Source organism: Bos indicus x Bos taurus, chromosome 11 (genome assembly GCF_003369695.1).
Source record: "Bos indicus x Bos taurus breed Angus x Brahman F1 hybrid chromosome 11, Bos_hybrid_MaternalHap_v2.0, whole genome shotgun sequence".
NCBI classification, from domain to species: domain Eukaryota; kingdom Metazoa; phylum Chordata; class Mammalia; order Artiodactyla; family Bovidae; genus Bos; species Bos indicus x Bos taurus.
Genome location: NC_040086.1, coordinates 4,480,890 through 4,500,406, shown reverse-complemented (window position 1 = coordinate 4,500,406; position 19,517 = coordinate 4,480,890). Strand labels below are relative to the sequence as shown.

The window sequence follows — 19,517 nt, the reverse complement described above, 5'->3', positions numbered from 1 at the left end:
GTGAAAGAGGGGAGTGAAAAAGTTGGCTTAAAACTCAACATTCAGAAAACTAATATCATGGTATCTAGTCCAATCTCTTCATGGCAAATAAATAGGGAAACAGTGAGAGACTTTGTTTTTTTGGACCCCAAAATCACTGCAGGTGGTGAGTGCAACCATGAAATTAAAAAAGAATCGCTCCATGGAAGAAAAGCTATGATCAATCTAGACAGCGTATTAAAAAACATAGACTTTCCTTTGCCAAAAGAGGTCCATGTAGTCAAAGCTATGGTTTTTCCAGTAGTCATGTATGGATTTGAGAGTTGCATTATAAAGAAAGCAGAGTGCCAAAGAATTGATCCTTTTGAACTGTGGTGTTGGAGAAGACTCTTGAGAGTCCCTTGAACTGCAAGGAGATCCAACCAGTCCATCCTAAAGGAAGTCAGTCCTGAATATTCATTGGAAGGACTGATGCTGAAGCTGAAACTCTGATACTTTGGCCACCTGAAGGGAAGAACTGACTCACTAGAAAAGACCCTGATGCTGGGAAAGATGGAAGGTGGGAAGAGAGGGGGACGATAGAGGATGAGAGGGTTGGATGGCATCACTGACTTGATTGACATGAGTTTGAGTAAGCTCCAGGAGTTGGTGATAGGCAGGGAGGCCTGGCGTGTTGCGATTCATGGGGTCGCAAAGAGTCGGACACAGCTGAGCGACTGAACTGAAGAATGTGTTAGTACCAGAAACGTGAAATACAACATTAACACATCTTATTGCAGTTTTATATAAGAAGGAACCAGTGTATTTTAAGTGCATGTGGAATCTGAGTTCGATTATGATACTGGTTATCTCTATTAGTTTGCTAAAACAGCCATAAGAAAACACCACAGATTGCATGACTTAAACAACAGATATTTATTCCCTCAAGATCTTGGAGACTAGAAGTCCACAATTGAATTGTCAGCAGGTTGGGTTTCTTCTGAGGTCTCTCCTGTTGGCTTGTAGGTGGCTGTCTTCTCAACATGGTGTTCTCTCTTTGTGCGTCTGTGTCCTGATCTCTTCTTATAGGGATACCAGGGATGCTGGATTAGGGCCCGCGTATATGACCTGTTGTTAGTGTAATTTCCTTTATGAAGGACCTTTCTCCAATTAGTCATGTTCTGAGATGCTGGGAATTATGATTTCAGCACAGGAATCTTGAGATTCTGGATGCAGTTCCATCCATAGCACCGTCTTCATACTGCATCATTTTTGTAAGGTTTATTTGTTGGGTTTGGGTTTTTTTTAAAACACAGAAATAGAGTTTACCTTTCACCTACGTTTGCTTCATGGTCGGAAGGACTTGACGTTTTGAAGGGCAAGTGTGCCGTTATGTGTCCTGGCTGAATCCTTCGGCACAGCCTTGAATTTCCTGAGACAGCTGAGATGCGGGGAAGCGGGGCAGCCAGGATGCACTTCCTCCCGCAAACCACCTTCTCACGCTGCCCCTCTCTGCTTCAGAAGCGGCTTGTAGCCAGCTGTGGCCATCCGGAATTGTCCATGAGATTTTTACATGTAACACTACTGACTTTTATAAAAGTCCTCAAATTTATTATTGGACAGGCTTTAGAGCTTTTTAGTATGTAAAATGTCAGCATTTTCAGTTGTTATCCCTGCCCTGAGCTGGTAACTCATCTAAAATACGAGCTGTTCCTTTGGAAACGGGTTTCACATATGTACAGGAGACTAGGCAGTAAAAGTTTCTGAGAATTCTTACAAAGAAGCAGCTATTAATCTTGTTAAAAATTAGCAATTTCCCAGGTGGCACTCGTAAAGAACCCACCTGCCAATGCAGGAGACATGGGAGACGCAGCTTCAGTCCCTGGGTCAGGAAGATCCCCTGGAGGAGGGCATGGCAACTCCAGTGTTCTTGCCTGGAGAATCTCATGGACAGAGGAGCCTGGTGGGCAGCACGACCGCAGCAGCTCAGCACACGTGTGCACACCGGCTGCTACTGCCTGATCATTCTCTCTTTAGGGCTTCCCCGGTGGCTCATCAGTAAAGACCCTGCTTGCGGTGCAGGAGGCGAGGGTTCAGTCCCTGGGTCGGGAAGATCTCCTGGAGAAGGGAATGGCAACCTCCCCTTACATTCGGTTAGGTTTCACGAAAACTCTGGTCTTTCTGTGCACAGTGTCCCAAGTTCGCGCTTGGTCTCCGTTCTGACTTGAGCTTTAAGGTGGCACACGGGCAGTGCAGCGCCCTGAGCGCCTCTCACCTGACGTCCTTCGGGGGCAGGTTGTCTTGAGTCACACGTGCCCCTCGCCCCCTTCCGTGGCTGTGTACCTTTTATAAGGTGGTCCACCTCCCTCCTAACCATGTGTCCACATAACGGCTATAAGGGGTTCCCCTTGCAGAACCTGGACGGACTGCTTGTCCCCACAAGGCCACTCAGAGAACTGGAGACAGAAGTAGTGGAGGGTGGGCCAGGACCCCGCAGGAGACCAGAACCTCAGTCTGAATTGCTGAGGGACTTACGGATCTTGTCATGTGGAGACCATGTTCATAAGCGTTCAGCACCCTTTGGATGAGGCTTCACCTTGCAGATGGTGACGAGGGGACTGCTGGGTGCCGGCCTGGCTGCAGGAAACTCACTGCCTTTCTAGGGAGATAGGCCTCGTTTGTACAAGACTTCTGCCTGTCCTCCGCTCGCTGCCACTTGGCTCAAGAAGCATCATCCCACGTCACTTGTGCCACCTGGTTTGGTATGAGAGCATGTGGGCACGCGCCTGTCATGACTTCTGGTTCTAGTTCCCGTTCAAAGAAAACGTGGCTGAAGCCACTGAGAAGTGTGATTGCCGAAACCATGGCAGAATCCCTCACATTGCCGGGCCTCCTAGAATGTAGTCATGCTGTAGACCAGCTTAAGCCAGTGTGTGACTTAGTTGATTTTGTGACTAAGATAGAAAACTTGATTACTCAATAATAAATAAAAATCACTCTTTTTGGAAAACTAACTGACTAATACCCATTTGAGAAGTTCTGGCTCACCTGTAGGTGGAGTCCAAATTGAGAAGCAGTGTCTGGAAATAACTTTCTAGTATGATTGGCACTAAAAAAAATTCTAAATCTGTGAGCTGCTTCAGTGGTGTCACTTCAGAACTTTCAGAAAGAATACTTTAAATAGATGTTTGCGCGTGAGCGGTCATTTCATGTCACGGAGTTGTTTTTAATAGTTTACATGCCGAATTAAGGAACTGTCCCTTTCCTAGGAGTTGGACGTTCCATGGAATCCAAGCTGATGTCTTTGGGGATTAGGACGTGTGGAGACTTGCAGTATATGACCATGGCCAAACTCCAGAAAGAATTTGGTTCCAAAACTGGTCAGATGCTTTATAGGTTCTGCCGAGGTTTGGACGACAGACCAGTTCGCACTGAAAAGGAAAGAAAATCTATTTCAGCTGAGATCAACTATGGAATAAGGTTTTCCCAGGTACTGATCTCCTCACAGGTTTTAGCTTCTTTTTTTTCATGTTTGCACATAGTCCTGTCTCCCCAGCTAGACCATAGACTATTGACACTTGAAATGAAGCCTTAAAACCCTTGCCGTCCCCAGAGCTGGCAGAACGTATGTTCTTAACTAGAGCAGACAGTGCAGTAGATCATCACATGTTAAATATGGAAGGTTAATATACTTGAGAACAACCATTAGGCGCAAAGGAAAATAACATGGGTATTTTCTATGTTTATCTTTCTGTAGCCAAAAGAAGCAGAAGCTTTTCTTCTGAGTCTTTCAGAAGAAATTCAGCGGCGCCTTGAAGCTGTAGGCATGAAGGGTAAACGCCTGACTCTCAAAATCATGGTACGGAAGCCGGGAGCCCCTGTAGAATCCGCCAAATATGGAGGCCATGGCATTTGTGACATCACCACCAGGTAAGCCTACTAATAAAAAGGACATTAGATATTGATATTTCATTACAGGTCGTTGTAATGAATGGAAAATGACAGAAAAACAACAAGGAAAAGTGTGCCCAAAGAGCTGCAGACACTGACGCTCCTGGGTGTCGTGCAGAGCCAGGTCTTGGCCCCCGGCCGTGGAACGGCCCTGCGGGCCAGGTCGCCCCAGCCTGTCGGCGTGTCCGACGGGGCAGGCTGTCCTGTCCTTGGGGTCTGCAGGCCGTGGCTTCGGTGCAGGGACAGGAAGCGGGTGCTTGTGGGCTTGGTGGGAAGGTCCCGTGGGGAAGCATCAGTGCAGTTACTCAGAAAATGATTGCAGTGAGGACTTTATTTCATTTAGGGAGGTGTGATTTCTTTCTTGTGAAAAGATTAATCATAGTAGTCTCTGGAAATTGGTAGAAAGCATTTTAAAACCCTATTTTTTTAAATGTGAGGGCCACTAATATAAGACTGATGTTAAGGTCTGGCCTCATATGTAAGGCCAATATGAAAATACCTAATTTTGTATGCCATTTATACTATACAGGACACTGTATTGTAAAGCTCTGGTTGACTGACAGGTAAATTAAAATACAGTGTAGTAGTTTCTTCTTGCTATCTACTCAATTTTAAATACGTTACAGTTTCTTAGAACTCTGTATTTTGGTGCATTCAGAAGTACCTAGGAGCTGAGTCTGTCTAAGCTCAGTGAGAAAATCTGCCTTCATTTAAGCCTTTTTGGAAAAATCCAGATATTCCAAAAAATCTAGTTAGCAACACAACATTAAAAATTGGGATTTTAACTATACTCTATGCTGCTGCTAAGTCACTTCAGTCGTGTCTGACTCTCTGTGACCCCATAGATGGCAGCCCACCAGGCTCCCCTGTCCCTGGGATTCTCCAGGCAAGAACACTGGAGTGGGTTGCCATTTCCTTCTCCAATGCATGAAAGTGAAAAGTGAAAGTGAAGTAGCTCAGTCGTGTCCGACAGTCATGTCCGACTCTTCGAGACCCCATGGACTGCAGCCTACCAGGCTCCTCCATCCATGGGATTTACCAGGCAAGAGGACTGGAGTTGGGTGCCATCGCCTTCCCCCCGCAATTCAATAATAATATTCATTCAGCGTTTTTGTATGCACTTATCTGCTTGCTGTTACTGGTATTTGTTCATTTTTGTCCTATTTAACTTAAAAAGTTTTATTTTGAAAAACGTACACATGTAAGCAGAGAACAGTGTCCTGAAGCCCTCACCCTGAGTCCCACGGTCGCTGCTGGGCCCTGCGCCACCACCGGCCCCCAGCTGTTCTGGAGTGGCTCTCAGAGACCGAACCGTTTCCTCCATGGGTTTCCAGGTGTTTATCTCTGACAAGACTCTGCTTTAGTGAACACAGGACAGCTCAAAAGCTGCCTGCATCGCTGGCAGTAAAGTGCTCATTTCACCATGCCCTTTACCTTTGGGTAAGACATGCTTTGCTTCGAGCATTTACCTGATAGCTATTGACTGTTTGTACGTGAACTGCTGGCACGTGGGCGCCTCTGGACTCTTAGTAGGACGTGCAGGCCAGGGGGCTTCACTGGGCCTTTACCTTTATGTAAGGCATGACAATGCATGATAATTACACTTCGTAAACTGAGAGTAGTGTCACTTTATAAATATGTTGATCAATTGTAAGCCATTCATTTCAGCCTTACATTTTGGGGGTATTATAACTGCCTAAGAGAAGCTTTAGGTAAGAGCTTCTGAAATATTATAATACTGATCCTATATTTCCTCTAACTTAGGGGATGATAAACTACTTCCTGTGGCCCACATCCGGCCTGTGGCCTGTTTTTACATGATTTGTGGTAACTAAGAATGATTTTTATATGAAAGTTTGTATAAAATAGAGACTATGTGAAAGAGACGACAGAGTGTAAGCTCCCAGACGTGTTGTAGTTAGGAGTCTGGTGTGCCTGCATGAATTCAGTGTGTGATCATTTTGTGACCTCAGACTCCCTGCAGGCGTGTGCCTCACGTGTTAAGAGACTGTCACTGCAATGACAAATTTTGTAAGTCAGAGAGCCACGTGGAGATTGAGATCTGTGGCTTCATTACCACTTAGGGAAATTTTTCTCATAACAGTTCCCTTTTGGAAAAAGAAGTTTTCCTTCTGGGGGTTCTTTTGTGTATGTGTTTATTTTGGATTGTATATGTGTTTTTTAAAGTGATTAATTGAAAAGGTCAAATAACAGCTTCTAGCCCCTTGCCCCTCTCCTCTCCCCGGTTCCGATCACCGTTCTTCTTTTGTGGTTCCTTTTGATACTCACACCCATAGTTTTCCAAAATGTCAGCAGAGTCTGCAGTAGCAGCGGGCTTACCGCTTCCTCCTGTTGCTGCCGTCCTCGTGTTCCGTTTGCCCCGGTAGACCTGGTGGGTTTCGGTTCGGCCCATCCAGTGTGCCACTGTTAGGATGCGCGTGTATCCACATACCCCATACTGTCCACTGGGCTAACCTTTCCTTTCCTTTTGATTGCATTTCTCTTCAAGTTACTGAGCATCCGGTTTTGCTGTTTTGTGAATTTACCACTGAGTTTACCCCCAAACTCCCTTGCAGTGTGACTGTGTTTCAGCACATCCGCAGGTCCATTACTGGTTTTGACCTCTTTTCTTAGAGGCCTGTGTCTTGGGGCAGCCCAGCCTGCTACTCCAGTCGGAGTTCGTTTTAAGAGTTGCTGAAAAGTTGGAGTTGTGAGATGGCCTTTTTCTGTGTGGATCCATTTTGTCCCTGATCTGCTCAGAGCTTGAGCAAGAATTCACGGGTGTAAACCCATCTCTGCTCATACTCACCGGTTTGCTGACCTAAAGTATAAACATAACTTAGCAATTGTCCTTCCTCAGATAAAGAACGGAGAAGGCAATGGCACCCCACTCCAGTACTCTTGCCTGGAAAATCCCATGGACGGAGGAGCCTGGTAGGCTGCAGTCCATGGGGTCACTGAGGGTCGGACACGACTGAGCGACTTCACTTTCACTTTTCACTTTCATGCATTGGAGGAGGAAATGGCAACCCACTCCAGTGTTCTTGCCTGGAGAATCCCAGGGACGGGGGAGCCTGGTGGGCTGCTGTCTGTGGGGTCGCACAGAGTCGGACACGACTGAAGCGACTCAGCAGCAGCAGCAGATAAAGAAAGGCTCCGTTGCCATCACCTTCTCAGGGCTCCTGTTCTGACCGCCTCTTGAGAGGAAAGCAGCTCTGTATCCCAAGCGCTCTGGGGTGGTCTTCATTTGTCTTTGTGCCCGGTACTTTGTCAGTGAATGTTTTTTAAGTTTTCATCTCTAATAACTAAATTTTTCATTTCTACTAACATTTTGAGTTTTTAAATTTATTCTTTGGAACTTAAGTATTTTAGTTCCCTTCCCAGAGAGAATTTCTCTCTTGCCTCCTGAAGATTCTAATAGCCCCAATGTCAGTCTGTTTCTCTAAGCTCCTTTTATTCCAGTTTCCGTTGCTGTCTTGAGATTTTCTTCAAGCATTTACCTGATAGCTGTTCACTATACGTGAACTGCTGACACATGGGCGCCTCCGGACTCTTAGAAGGACACGCAGGCCAGGGGGAGCCGATGGGGGGCTGTGGTCTTTGGTCACTCACTAGGTCGGGCAGTATCTGCCGCCCTTCCTATGAGATGTGCAGCCCTGGGTGGGCGAGAAGACGGGCCATGCAGCTGGTGTTCTGGGTGCTCAGGAGGGGTTCTGGGGGGAGGGTGCGCTGTGCTGCAGAGGGGCCTTGCTCCTCCTCGCTGTGCCCCCCAGTCTGTAGCTTCTGTGTCACCATCCCCGTCTCTGGGAAGCTGTCAGGGAAGGAGGCACCCCCCACACACATACCCGACACCTCTGACTGCTGAGCCCTTCAGAGGTTCTGTACTATAAACTGGCTTATCTCAGAGTTGGTGCCTTGCTTTACACATTTAACAGGCATTTGGTAACTTATTTACTGATTTGCTTTCAGTATTCATGAGTTTATGCCATTTGGAAAGAATTTCAAGTCCTTTTTAGTGTTGTTTTGGAGAGAAAATAAACATGTTTAAACCACCACAGTCCACTACTACAAATCTTGCTTTTAAGTTATTCTCTGTTGATCTGTGTGAAATACACTTAAGATAACCGTTATCAGTGGAAATTTTTTGCAAATGGGTTTCCTTAAAGAAATAGGGACTTTTCCAAAATAAGAACATGATGTATTCATGGTATGGAAAAAATCAAGAGTAAATGTAGTTTTTGGCACCTAATAATGCTGGCACATTGCAGGAGACCTGGGTTCGATCCCTGTGTTGGGAAGATCCCCTGGAGAGGGAAATGGTAACCCATTCCAGTATTCTTGCCTGGAGAGTCCCATGGCAGAGGAGCCTGGCAGGCTATGGGGTTGCAAGAGTCACACGACTTAGCAACTAAACCACTGCCATCAGTGCTGGCACATTCTCTGGTCCTCCTTGAGGAGTCTTTAGATGTAAGAACTGTGTAGTCGAGTCTGGGTTTCAGACAGGGTGCCACCACCCTTCCTTTATCAGAGCTGTCCACACATCCTGTGTCCACTTAAGAGACCCTCTGGGAGGAAAGGACAGTTAGGTTGGGCGTGTTCACGTGTTGCAAACAGTGTCAGGAGAACCCAGGAGTCGTCTTTCTCTTGTGAGCAGGAACTGTAACTCCGCATAGACAGTCTTGCAACCTAAAAGCTCTGTTGGAGCCGACATCGTTGTGCTTACACTCACGGTTGAGAAGCAGCACAGATGCTGATATTAAATATACATTAAAATATTTACGTTTTCTATGAGACATTTTTCAGCATATTTTTAGCTGACCAGGTCTCTGAAAGTCCCAGTCGTCTTGATTTTCCTTTCCCCCTTGTTGCCCGCGTAATGGATTTCACATTATTGGCTTCACTGAAGGAAGGCACTCCTTCCTTACTAAGGATCCCAGTTACTTAAAGCTTTTGATAACTCTTTACAACTTTAATCCTTTTAAACAGTTCCGTACCACTTATGGACTAGAGAATACATACGGAATGCAGCTTTTGTTCTTTAAAAAAGTTGATTCTATCACCTGCAGGACCGTGACTCTTGACCAAGCAACAGACAGTGCAAAACTCATTGGCACAGCCACGCTGAACATGTTTCACACGATGAAGCTCAGCATAGCTGACATGCGAGGGGTGAGTAGGGAAAACTCTGAACACGTTTCACGCGATGAAGCTCGGCATAGCTGACATGCGAGGGGTGAGTAGGGAAAACCCTGAACATGCTTCACGCGATGAAGCTCGGCATAGCTGACATGCGAGGGGTGAGTAGGGAAAACCCTGAACATGCTTCACGCGATGAAGCTCAGCATAGCTGACGTGCGAGGGGTGAGTAGGGAAAACCCTGAACACGTTTCACGCGATGAAGCTCGGCATAGCTGACATGCGAGGGGTAAGTAGGGAAAACCCTGAACTGTAACGCTTTTCTTACTTGAGGGTTCATCTGAGGGTGCTCATGGTGCGATGCAGGGTTTCACCCACTCATGGTCTTGAATTTTTAAAGCGTTTTTCCGTTAGTCAGGGACCACTGCTGTGGTCCCTGCAGTGGACAGGGCCGGGGGGACTGTGAGGCTGCAAATGTTCTGACCTCTGAGGTCCTTTTTTGTCAGAAATTTGCTCTGAGGTCTGATGACCTAGCAGGGAGACTTTACCCCAGGCACTTGAAGGTACCTTTGGAACAGATGGTGAGAGGGCATCTAGATGTAAAAACCTCACTTTTCCTAAAGATTAACCTTTGTAGGTCGTGTGTGCACACATAAGGGTAGTTAGTGGCATGGTGTGGGTTTTGTGGAGGACTGCAGTGTCCGTAGTGGTGATAAGACTCCCCCCGACACACACCCCCGAGCACTGGAGTGATTGAATGAGTGCTCCCCGGGGCGGGGCTGCTTCCCTGTGCTTCCCTGCAGCACACCCCCTCCCACCCCACCCCAAATGATGGATGAAGTAGGGCTGCAAGCACACTGCCCCCCAGTTACATTTTGTTGAAGTCTTAAAACTTAATTGGTATTTCCTGATAGTCCAGTTGGGAGGACTCAGCACCTTCAGTGCTTTGGGCTGGGGTTTGGTCCGTGGTTGGGAAGCTAAGATCCCACAAGCTGTAGCCAAAAATAAATAAAAGCTTAATTGATGAAAACGTCAGTGGGCACAGTATTCTACTTTTCTGGAGTTTCTGATTTTGAAGAAATTGGTTAGAATTAGATACTGAAGGTTGAGGTAAATTAACTGCTCACCAGCTACTCAACTGCTCACCAGCTACTGCAGAAGTAGTTTTGGAATAAGTGACATAAAAGGCTGAATATTTTTCACTGAACTTTTCTTTCTAGAAACCTGTTTCACTCTGGTTGCAGGTTGGGATTCATGTGAATCAGTTGGTTCCAGCGAATCCAAACCCGCCCGCGTGCCTCAGCCACCCAGCGGCCCAGCCCAGCCACGGTGCGGGCAGGGCCCCGTCGGTCCTGGAGCTCCTGCAGGCCCAGCGGGCGAGGCGGCCCCCGGAAGAGGAGCCCGCAGGTCAGTGCTGCCGGCGCCCGGGAGGGCTCTGCCGGACGCGTGCAGCAGCCTGACGTTCTGAGTTACAATGAATACGTAACGAGGCCTTCTTTGCGTGAAGAAGCTATTTTATGACATCTCCTGTATTTCCAGTATTTCTGGCTGCTGTGGATCTGGAAATGCCACCTGCCCCTCGATCTTGCACTGTGCCGTCTCTGTCTCCACACCTGACGTCAGGTGTCGTGCCTGTCACTACCAGCAAAGCCGAGTGTGCCAGCAAGTGGAATGGGCTGCATTCTCCCGTCAGTTTAAAGCCAAGACTCAACTTGAGCATAGAGGTCCCGTCACCTTCCCAGGTGTGTATTCACAGTTGTAGACGTGAGGTCAGCACGAGAGTAGCTTTACAGCAGGAATGCAATTTTTCTTTACCAGTAACAGCCAAGGGAGAAAGGGCTACCTGTCAGGGAGGATCCAGGTGTTCATTCCAATGAGAAATGACCGAGAAGCCAGAGTGCTTCCGTGGAGACCTGCCGCTCTCGCAGGTCGTGCAGCATGGATGAAAGCCAGTTCCTGAACTGTCGCCATCAGCAGCCACCAGACGTAATTGTGGTGACTGACCGTGGTCAACAGCACAGCTTTGCTGCAGAGGCCTTACATCAGAGGTTTTTCTTGCAGCCTTGGCAAGCAGCTCACTCTGTAGGGTGAATGATTTTCCTAACATAAGCTATTCACTCAGCTGATGTGGGCTGTAAGCGTCATATGCTATTGGTGTGTTTGCAGTTTAGAAGCTCTGTTGGGAAAATCCACTTTCTCTGTGCCCCTGAGCAGTGGGGGCTGTAAGGCAAGGGAAAGGGGTGGGTGTGACTGGGCCGGGGGAGGGCACGGGTTTCTGGTGAGTTCCCCGAGGGGTGGCTCCCAGCAAGCCAGCCTGGCCTGCCCAGTGTCTGCAGTCATGTTGCGTGAGGATGTCACGGATGGGCAGGGGGTTCTGGTGTGTAGGCTGGAGTGGAGTTAAGTTTCTAGAATCCCTTTTTTCTGGATTGCTGCTCTCAGACAAATAGATGTGAGGCAGGCAGTCTCCTGTCTGAAAAGTAAACCTCTGATTCTGGATCCATCCCAGAAATGGGTATGTGCCTTGGGCTCTGGCTGCTTCCAGGGCAAGGTCTAGGACTGCCCCTGAGCAGGAGGTCCAGTGAGGAGGTGGGCAGAGCTGGCCCTGGGAACCAGCCAGGGGCTTGCACTGGTCATCTCCAGAGTCCACATCAGACCAGCCAGGCGTCAGTGGCCAAAATCCCAGCCAATTCCAGAAGCTGGTCTGTCTGGGGGTGGCCTTGCTAGCCGGGCACCTGTAGCTCACCTCGCTGCCCCCTGTCCAGTGCAGACATGTGGTCTCTGAGTATCTGTCTGCTCTCACAGCTCGATCGCTCCGTCCTGGAGGCTCTCCCACCCGACCTCCGGGAGCAGGTGGAGCAGGCGTGTGCTGTGCAGCAGGCGGAGCCACCAGGCGACCGGAGGAGAGAGCCTGTCAATGGCTGCAGCACAGGGATCCTGCCACAACCCGTGGGGACTGTGCTGCTACAAATCCCGGCACCTCAAGACCCTAACAGTGACACGGGAATTAATTTAATAGCCCTTCCGGCATTTTCCCAGGTGAGTGTCCTCGGCCGTCCAGCCCCCAGCACTTCTCTTCTCCTCTGCCCCTCCCAGGGCTGACCATGGCCCTCGTGGGAGGAGCGTGGCCGGTCTCCACATCACCCGCGGGACAGAAGCTGACAGAGCAGCCAGGACACCAGGGCAAAGAGGGAGGCTGTGGTGTGGGGGTGCTTACAGCTCCCCGCAAAGAAAGAATAGTCTGCTGTTCCCTGGGCCCCTCTCAGCACCAGGGACGACAACAGTCAGGGTTTGAGGTTTCAGGCGCGCTACACACACACCTGTTTTTTTGCATTTTGCTCCCCATTTTCCATTAGTGCTTCTTGTCCTGGTGGTTTTTGTTCATCGATTCATATCCAAAGTTGTATTCCTTATTCTCAGCCTAAAACCTTGTGAGAATTTAATGAGCTTTGCTGCTGAGGACCATACATACAGATAAAAATACAGATCAGAAAAGTATGATTTGAAATACTTAGTGAAAAAATCAGCCAGCTGCCTATATATAGAGCCAGCCCAGGTTTGACTTCAAACTTGCTCCTTTCTACCAGGTGGACCCAGAGGTGTTTGCGGCTCTCCCTGTGGAGCTTCAGAAGGAGCTGAGAGCAGCCTACGATCAAAGACAGCGTCAGGGAGAACACAGCCTTCCCCAGCAGCCGGCCGGCGCCCCCGGTAAGCTGTGCGGGCTTCAGGGACCGGCAGTGGAGCTGTGAGGAGCGCGCGTGTGGTTGGGTTGTTGTCGTGTGCCGGCCTGGGTCAAGCCGTCAGTCCTGTTCGTGCCCGCCCGCTCAGAGACAGAGGGGAGGCTGTCCGAGTCCCAGGCGGACCGTACCTGGTACTTCTTACATCTGAACAGCATACCACCCAGAAATCTGAGTTATCTGTCAAGTCTGCTGTCCTTTGAGACTGTTCCTTCAAAGGATGTAGCTTTAAAGCACAGAATCTGAAGGTTTTCTGAACATGCGTCACAAACACATTTAACACATCACTGCCCTGGGGATTTTTTTTGGGGGGGGGGGGGGGGGGGATTTTTGCAGTAAGCGGTTTGTTATATAAGTGAACACTGAAATACCTCTGGCCAGTAACTTTCTGTTCCAATAACACATTAATGTCTCCGGTCAGAAGTCATTTTAACAAGAAGTTGTTAAAATGAAAACGAGAGTAACAGTGCTGCTGAACTGTCGGAAGCAGTCCCCCTGTTGGAAGTTTCCCTTGACTCCTGTGAGCCCCCGAGATAGACACGCAGAGGCCATGAGGCCGAGCAACCCTTGGAGCTGTGGGGCTGGCAGCCGCCCTCAGACTGGGCACGTGCCCACGTGCAGGGGTGCACACGGCAGAAAAGGGAGCCTGTATGCTCTCCCCCTCACTCCCTTGGCATGTATGTTGAGGATCTTACATCCATCTTCCTCTAGTGCCAAAGAACCCGTTACTGCAGCTAAAACCAGCAGCAGCGAAAGACAAGAAAAGAAACAAGAAAAAAAATCCCCTCAGCCCCCAAAGAAAGATTCAGAGCCCTCTGAAAACCACCCTGGTGAACAGCCCAGCGAAGACCCTGCCAGGGGCCTGCACAAGTCCCCAGAAGCTCCTTGATGGGTTTCTAAAACACGAAGGTCCCACGTCAGAGAAACCTCTGGTAACTCTTCTACGTTTTTTAAACTTTGACCCCTTCCTTCATCAGATCCTCCTGTACCGGATGTTATGTAAATCCAGCACTTGTTATCATTTGTTTTCTTAACAGGGAGAACTCTCTGCTTCCACTTCAGGTGTTGCTGGCCTTTCTGGGTTGCAGCCTGACGTATCCACAAGTGTCAGGCCCCCGGCGCCCAACCTGGCTGGAGCCGTGGAGTTCAGTGACGTGAAGACTCTGCTCAGAGAGTGGATCACCACCATCTCAGGTTGGTGGCCCTGCTGTCGGTGCTGAGAAGTGACAGCCTGGGTGTAGAGCATGAACTCAGCTAGAGGGAGGAGCTAGTTTCCAAGGTCTGATAAACCAGCCCCTGCACTGTGGGCTTGGCTCTGCAGCCTTGCTCACTACAGCCCCCCGGGGTGAGGTCTCCCCACTTTCCCCACGGAGTGCAGCCTTCCCCCTTCAGAAGGATAAGCTGACCCTCACACTGCTCTCCCCACTCTAGATCCGATGGAGGAAGACATTCTGCAAGTTGTAAAATACTGCACTGATCTAATAGAGGAAAAGGATTTGGAAAAGTTGGACCTCGTTATAAAATACATGAAAAGGTAAACTATTCAGTGCTTTTTACCAAAAGGAAAAAGCGTGTCTGTCACCACAGCTCCTGGGGTAGGGCAGGATGGCGGGGGGGGTGCAGGCTGCACCCTTTCTGGGCATTGCTTACATTAACTGGGCTCCTCAGAGTTACGTGAGAGCCATGGTTTTCATTTTGAACACCAGCTAGTATTGACTGGGGAGTAAAAAGGAGTCAAAACGAGATTGTTCCTCCTCTCAAATAAGTCAAGTACCTTTTTGAGTGTTTATATTGAAACTGTTCAAACCCTTAAGCTTTACTTAATATACACTAACCTCTTCTCTCCTCACCTGTAGGCTGATGCAGCAGTCGGTGGAGTCGGTTTGGAATATGGCATTTGACTTTATTCTCGACAATGTTCAGGTGGTTTTACAGCAAACGTACGGAAGCACATTAAAAGTCACATGAAGATGAATTACCAGGGAGCCTGGCGCTCTCCGCTAGCTGTGCCATAAGTGCTTGTGAGGTATTTGCAAAGTGCATGATAGTAATGCTCTGAGTTTTATAATTTTAAATTTCTTTTTAAGCAAAGTGTTTTGTACATTTCTTTTCAGTAAGTGCCAAATTTGTCAGTATTGCATGTAAATAATTGTGTTCTTTTACTGTAGCATAGATTCTATTTACAAAATGTTTGTTTATAAAGTTTTATGGATTTTTACAGTGAAGTGTTTACAGTTGTTTAATAAAGAACTGTATGTATATTTTGTACAGGCTCCTTTTTGTGAATCCTTTAGGAAGCAAATCCTGAACTATTCTACTTAAAGAGGCTGAAAACCCTCCAAGCTGGCCGGTTACAGGCTCCGTGCTAAGCGCTGACATTCCTGAGAGCCCTGACTGGTGTGTACTTGTGCCAGCCAAGCAAGGGTAAAGCAAGCGTGCACTCACTCACTCCTAACCCAAAGCACCGACACAGGAACATGTTAACAAAGTCTTCTTTACTTCTTCCGAGTGGAGAAATTCACATATTTTGAATTAGAACACACACACAATGAAGACTGAGTTTTTCCTGGGAAAATTGTGTCCCCAGATGGTTGAGAGGTTTTTGTCTTTGCCTCTACTGGCCCTTGAGAAACTTCAGAAATAATGAAGAATGGTACAGATTTCCAAATGTATATAAAAGTATTCGTCTATGCTATATGACTTTAAAAATATAGTTTATAACTCTATGCCAGTGAATACTTGGGGACACCTGCTATCCAACACCCCCACTGACTTCACTCAACACTGTGCTATAGAAGGTAGGCAGGTACTAGTCTGATGCTAACAGACTGCTGCTCTCAGGGACCCACTTCCCATAGTCTTCAGGAAAACCTTAGGGAACTAGCTACCACCAAATTACTAATATGACGAAACTGTTATGCCTCTGTAACAACTTAGAAAGAAATACTAAGTCCAGACAGTTAATCAACACCCTGCTGATTGTCTCGTCAGAAAATATATGCATGATAGAACCTGCCAGGACAAACAGACGCAAACTGATGTGTAAAAACCCTGCTGCGACGTGTGCTAGGACCCAAGGTGACCGGAGTCCTCGAGAGAATGTGCTGTACCGGGAGGAGGCTTGGAGAGCAGCTCTGCGGACAGGAAGGGAAGCCCAGCGGCGCTTGCGGGCCGCGTCTGGGTTCTTTATTAGAACTGAGGATGGTGCTGAGAACTGTGGACACTCATGACCACACAAGCGGTGAAGGGCAGCCGGCGATGCTCGACACCATGGTTTCACACAAAGCAGATAAAGAAATATCAAGACAGCCGAAATTTTCTATTTTAAAAAATTCCTAAGGGCATATGGCAGAAGAACGCTGGGAGAAGAATCACTGGGAAGGAAATGAATAAATAAAGATGTGTTTCTTACCTCAAAAAAGTCCCAAGAATCACAAAATCTGCAGAAGCTTGGTTAATCAAATACTGCAGTACTGATTTAATCAGTATAAAATTGAAAGAGCTTTAGATCTGTAATAAAAATCCAAATTTGGGAAGGAAGGGCAAACTTTAAAACAGCAGCCAGTAGGGGAGGGCATGGGCGAGTGAACAGGCACGTCGGAGCTGTGGGGACGTGTATCGACCACTGTCAAACCAGTGTAGTTTCTTGGTTTCTCATGGAAAACATTTTATACACCTAGTTTTTTCCTTCTATACTTAAGGTCAATCAGTGTTCAGACAGGTCCATTCCTTGTTTTTCTTGGTGATATTACCACATAATATTGCATTGACTCCAATTTCTGCCCCCGGTGGAAAAATTAGATGATTTCAAACACTTTCTTCAGCTCCACAATAAGCTGCCAGTCACTCTTCTGCATCTCGTCTCTGAACCAGTCTTTGAGAGCATCGATGGACTGCCGGCTGATCTGCAAGGCCCGAGGCACAGACAATAAACAAAACCACATAACAAATGAGTGCCCGGTGCTGCCATCACCAAGACGGCTCCGGCGGGGCTCAGCAAGGCCACGCCCACCTGTCTGTCAGGACGCAGAGGCCCAGGGCCCCCTCTGCTCAGCAAGTCAGGGAGAGGGGGCCCGACCTAGATGTTCTAGTGGGTGCTCTGAGGAGGCTGGACGCCAGGCCAAGCCTTAATGAAGAATCCAGTCCCTTCGGGTTCTAAACATCAGCCCTCCGCTCCCGAGTAAAGTCATCAGAAGAGCCAACAGCCCCCTCTCTCAACTGCTGAGTGAGTGGCTTACCTTACTGACGAGAATGTCTGTAGCTTCAAAATGGCGTCCATACATTTTGGGAGATTCACCTGGGATGGGTTCTATTTTGACACAGACTTCTTGTCCTTTTTTCGCAACATCCACTTGTTTATGGTTTACTTCAATACTTGTTACTATTCCAATGTCAACAAACTGTAAAGAACAGAAACTGCAGTGTGAGCAGAGGCCCTCTGAGTTGTTTCTACCCTGCCCTCTGCGTGACAACTGCCGGAGGAGGAGGAACAGCAGGCCCAGAAGCCCCGGGTCAGAAATGAGCCTGGGGTGACCTGCATGGAGAACAAGGGGGCGAGTAGAGAGGCAGGGAGCCCACGTGGGGTGGGCGCTGTGAGCCACCTGCCCTTGGCCACAGTGAGGGGAGCCAGAGCACCACTGCTGCCTGGATCCTCACCCTGGAGAATATGAGTGAAAACGGAATCTAGTTTGGCTAAAGCCCCACCAGGGACCCCTGCTGCCAGGAAGTGTCCAGCTCAGCCCACTGAGCTGGTGGAGGAGCGATGAGCCCCAGGGGCAGCTGAGTCACGGTGCGCAGAGGACGGTACTCGGGAGCCAGGCCTCCTGGGGCACCTTAGGGCCCCAGCAAGGGACAGCAGGCTCCAAGTGCCATGCAGCAAGGACAGGACCCAGCCTGAATGGGCTTCTGCCGACCAAACGCCTAACTGGGTACTGAGAGAGATGAACCCTTGTGTACAAGATGCCTGAAGGGAAGGAAGTCCAGGGTTGGGGAGAAGGTACAACCACTGCCCAGGGCAGGACAGTGAGTGGTTAAACTGGGCAAACTGTCCCTGATGGAGATGCTGAGTGTCCTTCCCAGCCACGTGGAAACCACCAGACAAATCCAGGCTGAGGAGCCTTCTGTGAAACTACTGGTCTGGACTCTTCAGAAAGGATGGCGGGCTGTTCCTGATCAAGACCGAAGCGCTAATAACCAGACTCCACATACCTGGATGGAGCCCTGGGCAGGATCAAGCAAACAACATGACCAGAGACATTTGGGGCACTATCGGTGAAGTGTCAATGAGAACTGTGAATCACAGGATTTACTCAATGTTACTTTTCCCTAGGTATGACGCTAATCCAGAGGAAAGATGAATGAGTGTTCATTATTCTAGTCTGAATTTTCTCCCAGACTCAGAAGTATGAAGGTCAATAATTCTGTAGCTTTCATTACGTCAAGCACTGACACCAGGTGCTGAGAATCGACACTGATAAGGAGCTGCCATCGAGGAGTCAAGTACAGGGAGGGACGAGCTCTGCTGGGTTTTTTGTTCACTCCTGAACTGCCAGAACTGCTTTAAGAGAAGACTTTTCTAAGTACACCCAGAACTTACATTTTTGCTGGGCACGCACATGGGTGTCCCCTGCTTCACCTGCCCTGCTTCCACAGTCACGCCCATCACTATCGGATCCCGAGAATTGAAGATAAACTGAGGGAGGATCTTTATCTTGCAGGGGAATACTGCTATGTGCCTGCAAGAAAAAAGTACAACCCAAGGATTTTTCAGCTTACAGAATCCCTTAAGATGCATGAAAAAGCAAGCACCAGTGACTCTTGAGATGTCTCCTCCCCTCGGGGGAGAGCAACAGGGAGGCTGGCCCTCCCGCAGGTCCTGCTGGCCAGAGCCCCACCCACATCCCGCCTGGACCAGGGGGGCTGGCGAAGGGCTCTTACCGCTGACCCCTAAAGCCCTGCCCACAGCCTACCAGGTGCTTCCTGCGCTCTCCCCGAGGTCACTGGTGCCTCTGCCTCAGTACCCACCCTGATCAGGGCTCTTCTTACCCCCCCACCCCGCCCCAGGCGTCTGGGCTGCACCCTCCATTCTCAGATCAGCTGCCTCCCTAGCCACACCGTCAAACTCAGCTCGCCTCCCTGAGGCTTTTCCCTGCTTTACCCTGCATCTCCCAGCTTCTCCCATGTTCTCCACCAGTCCTACCCCTGAGCTCCAAGAGAAGGGACCTGCCAGGGTCGCCCTTGGAGCTCTGCTGGAGGCGGCGAGGCTCCTTACGCAGGGCCCTTCACTTTCTAATTCCCCACTCACACTGGTCCACGCGACCCCAGGTGAGGACTCCCAACCCATTAATGCAACCTAGGTCTGCCAAATGGAAAATAAAATACTGAAGAGAAACGTTACAGAGAACGTGGGGTCACGCACTGCGTCCCAGGCGGGCGGGGTCTGTGGCAGCGCGTCACCGTGGGGCAGCAAGCGCCACGCTGCTGATGCCCACACACCTGTCTGCGACTGTAGGCCAGCGCAGCAGCAGCTGCATCAGCACAGCTCCAAAGTAGGTAAAACTACCAACTTACTTAAATTCTTCTTGTTTCTGTTTCTTGTAGTCTTGTCTGTATTTCGTAAAGGCATCAAATAAATGATAAATAATTTCTGCACTAAAAATTCTAACTCCTAAACTATCAGCCATTTCTTGGGCATCCCGTTCAATTCTCACATCGAAGGCCAAAATCACTGCATACCTA

At 48.7% G+C, this 19,517-nt stretch overlaps 2 protein-coding genes across 8 annotated transcripts in view; one reads left to right on the top strand and one right to left on the bottom strand.

The window, feature by feature from the left end:
* REV1 (REV1, DNA directed polymerase) overlaps positions 1-15,038 on the top strand; it is an 83,153-nt gene extending 68,115 nt beyond the window's left edge. For 2 of the 7 annotated variants that reach the window (XM_027554690.1, XM_027554689.1), the window contains exons 13-23: positions 3,228-3,448; positions 3,716-3,888; positions 8,976-9,078; positions 10,290-10,452; positions 10,585-10,787; positions 11,848-12,081; positions 12,630-12,750; positions 13,491-13,711; positions 13,817-13,973; positions 14,211-14,313; positions 14,636-15,038. In XM_027554690.1, the coding sequence (XP_027410491.1) occupies positions 3,228-3,448; positions 3,716-3,888; positions 8,976-9,078; positions 10,290-10,452; positions 10,585-10,787; positions 11,848-12,081; positions 12,630-12,750; positions 13,491-13,711; positions 13,817-13,973; positions 14,211-14,313; positions 14,636-14,747 (1,811 nt within the window). In that variant the 3' untranslated portion in view covers positions 14,748-15,038. Of the gene's footprint in view, positions 1-3,227; positions 3,449-3,715; positions 3,889-8,975; positions 9,079-10,265; positions 10,453-10,584; positions 10,788-11,847; positions 12,082-12,629; positions 12,751-13,490; positions 13,712-13,816; positions 13,974-14,210; positions 14,314-14,635 lie in introns of all 7 variants that reach the window. The other 5 variants (XM_027554688.1, XM_027554687.1, XR_003513267.1 and 2 more) reach the window with 4 other exon arrangements.
* Positions 15,039-16,079: 1,041 nt separating this feature from the next.
* EIF5B (eukaryotic translation initiation factor 5B) overlaps positions 16,080-19,517 on the bottom strand; it is a 76,454-nt gene continuing 73,016 nt past the window's right edge. Inside the window, 4 exon segments of the mRNA XM_027554693.1 lie at positions 16,080-16,684; positions 17,018-17,179; positions 18,376-18,514; positions 19,350-19,514. Of these exon segments, the coding sequence (XP_027410494.1) occupies positions 16,577-16,684; positions 17,018-17,179; positions 18,376-18,514; positions 19,350-19,514 (574 nt within the window). The 3' untranslated portion in view covers positions 16,080-16,576.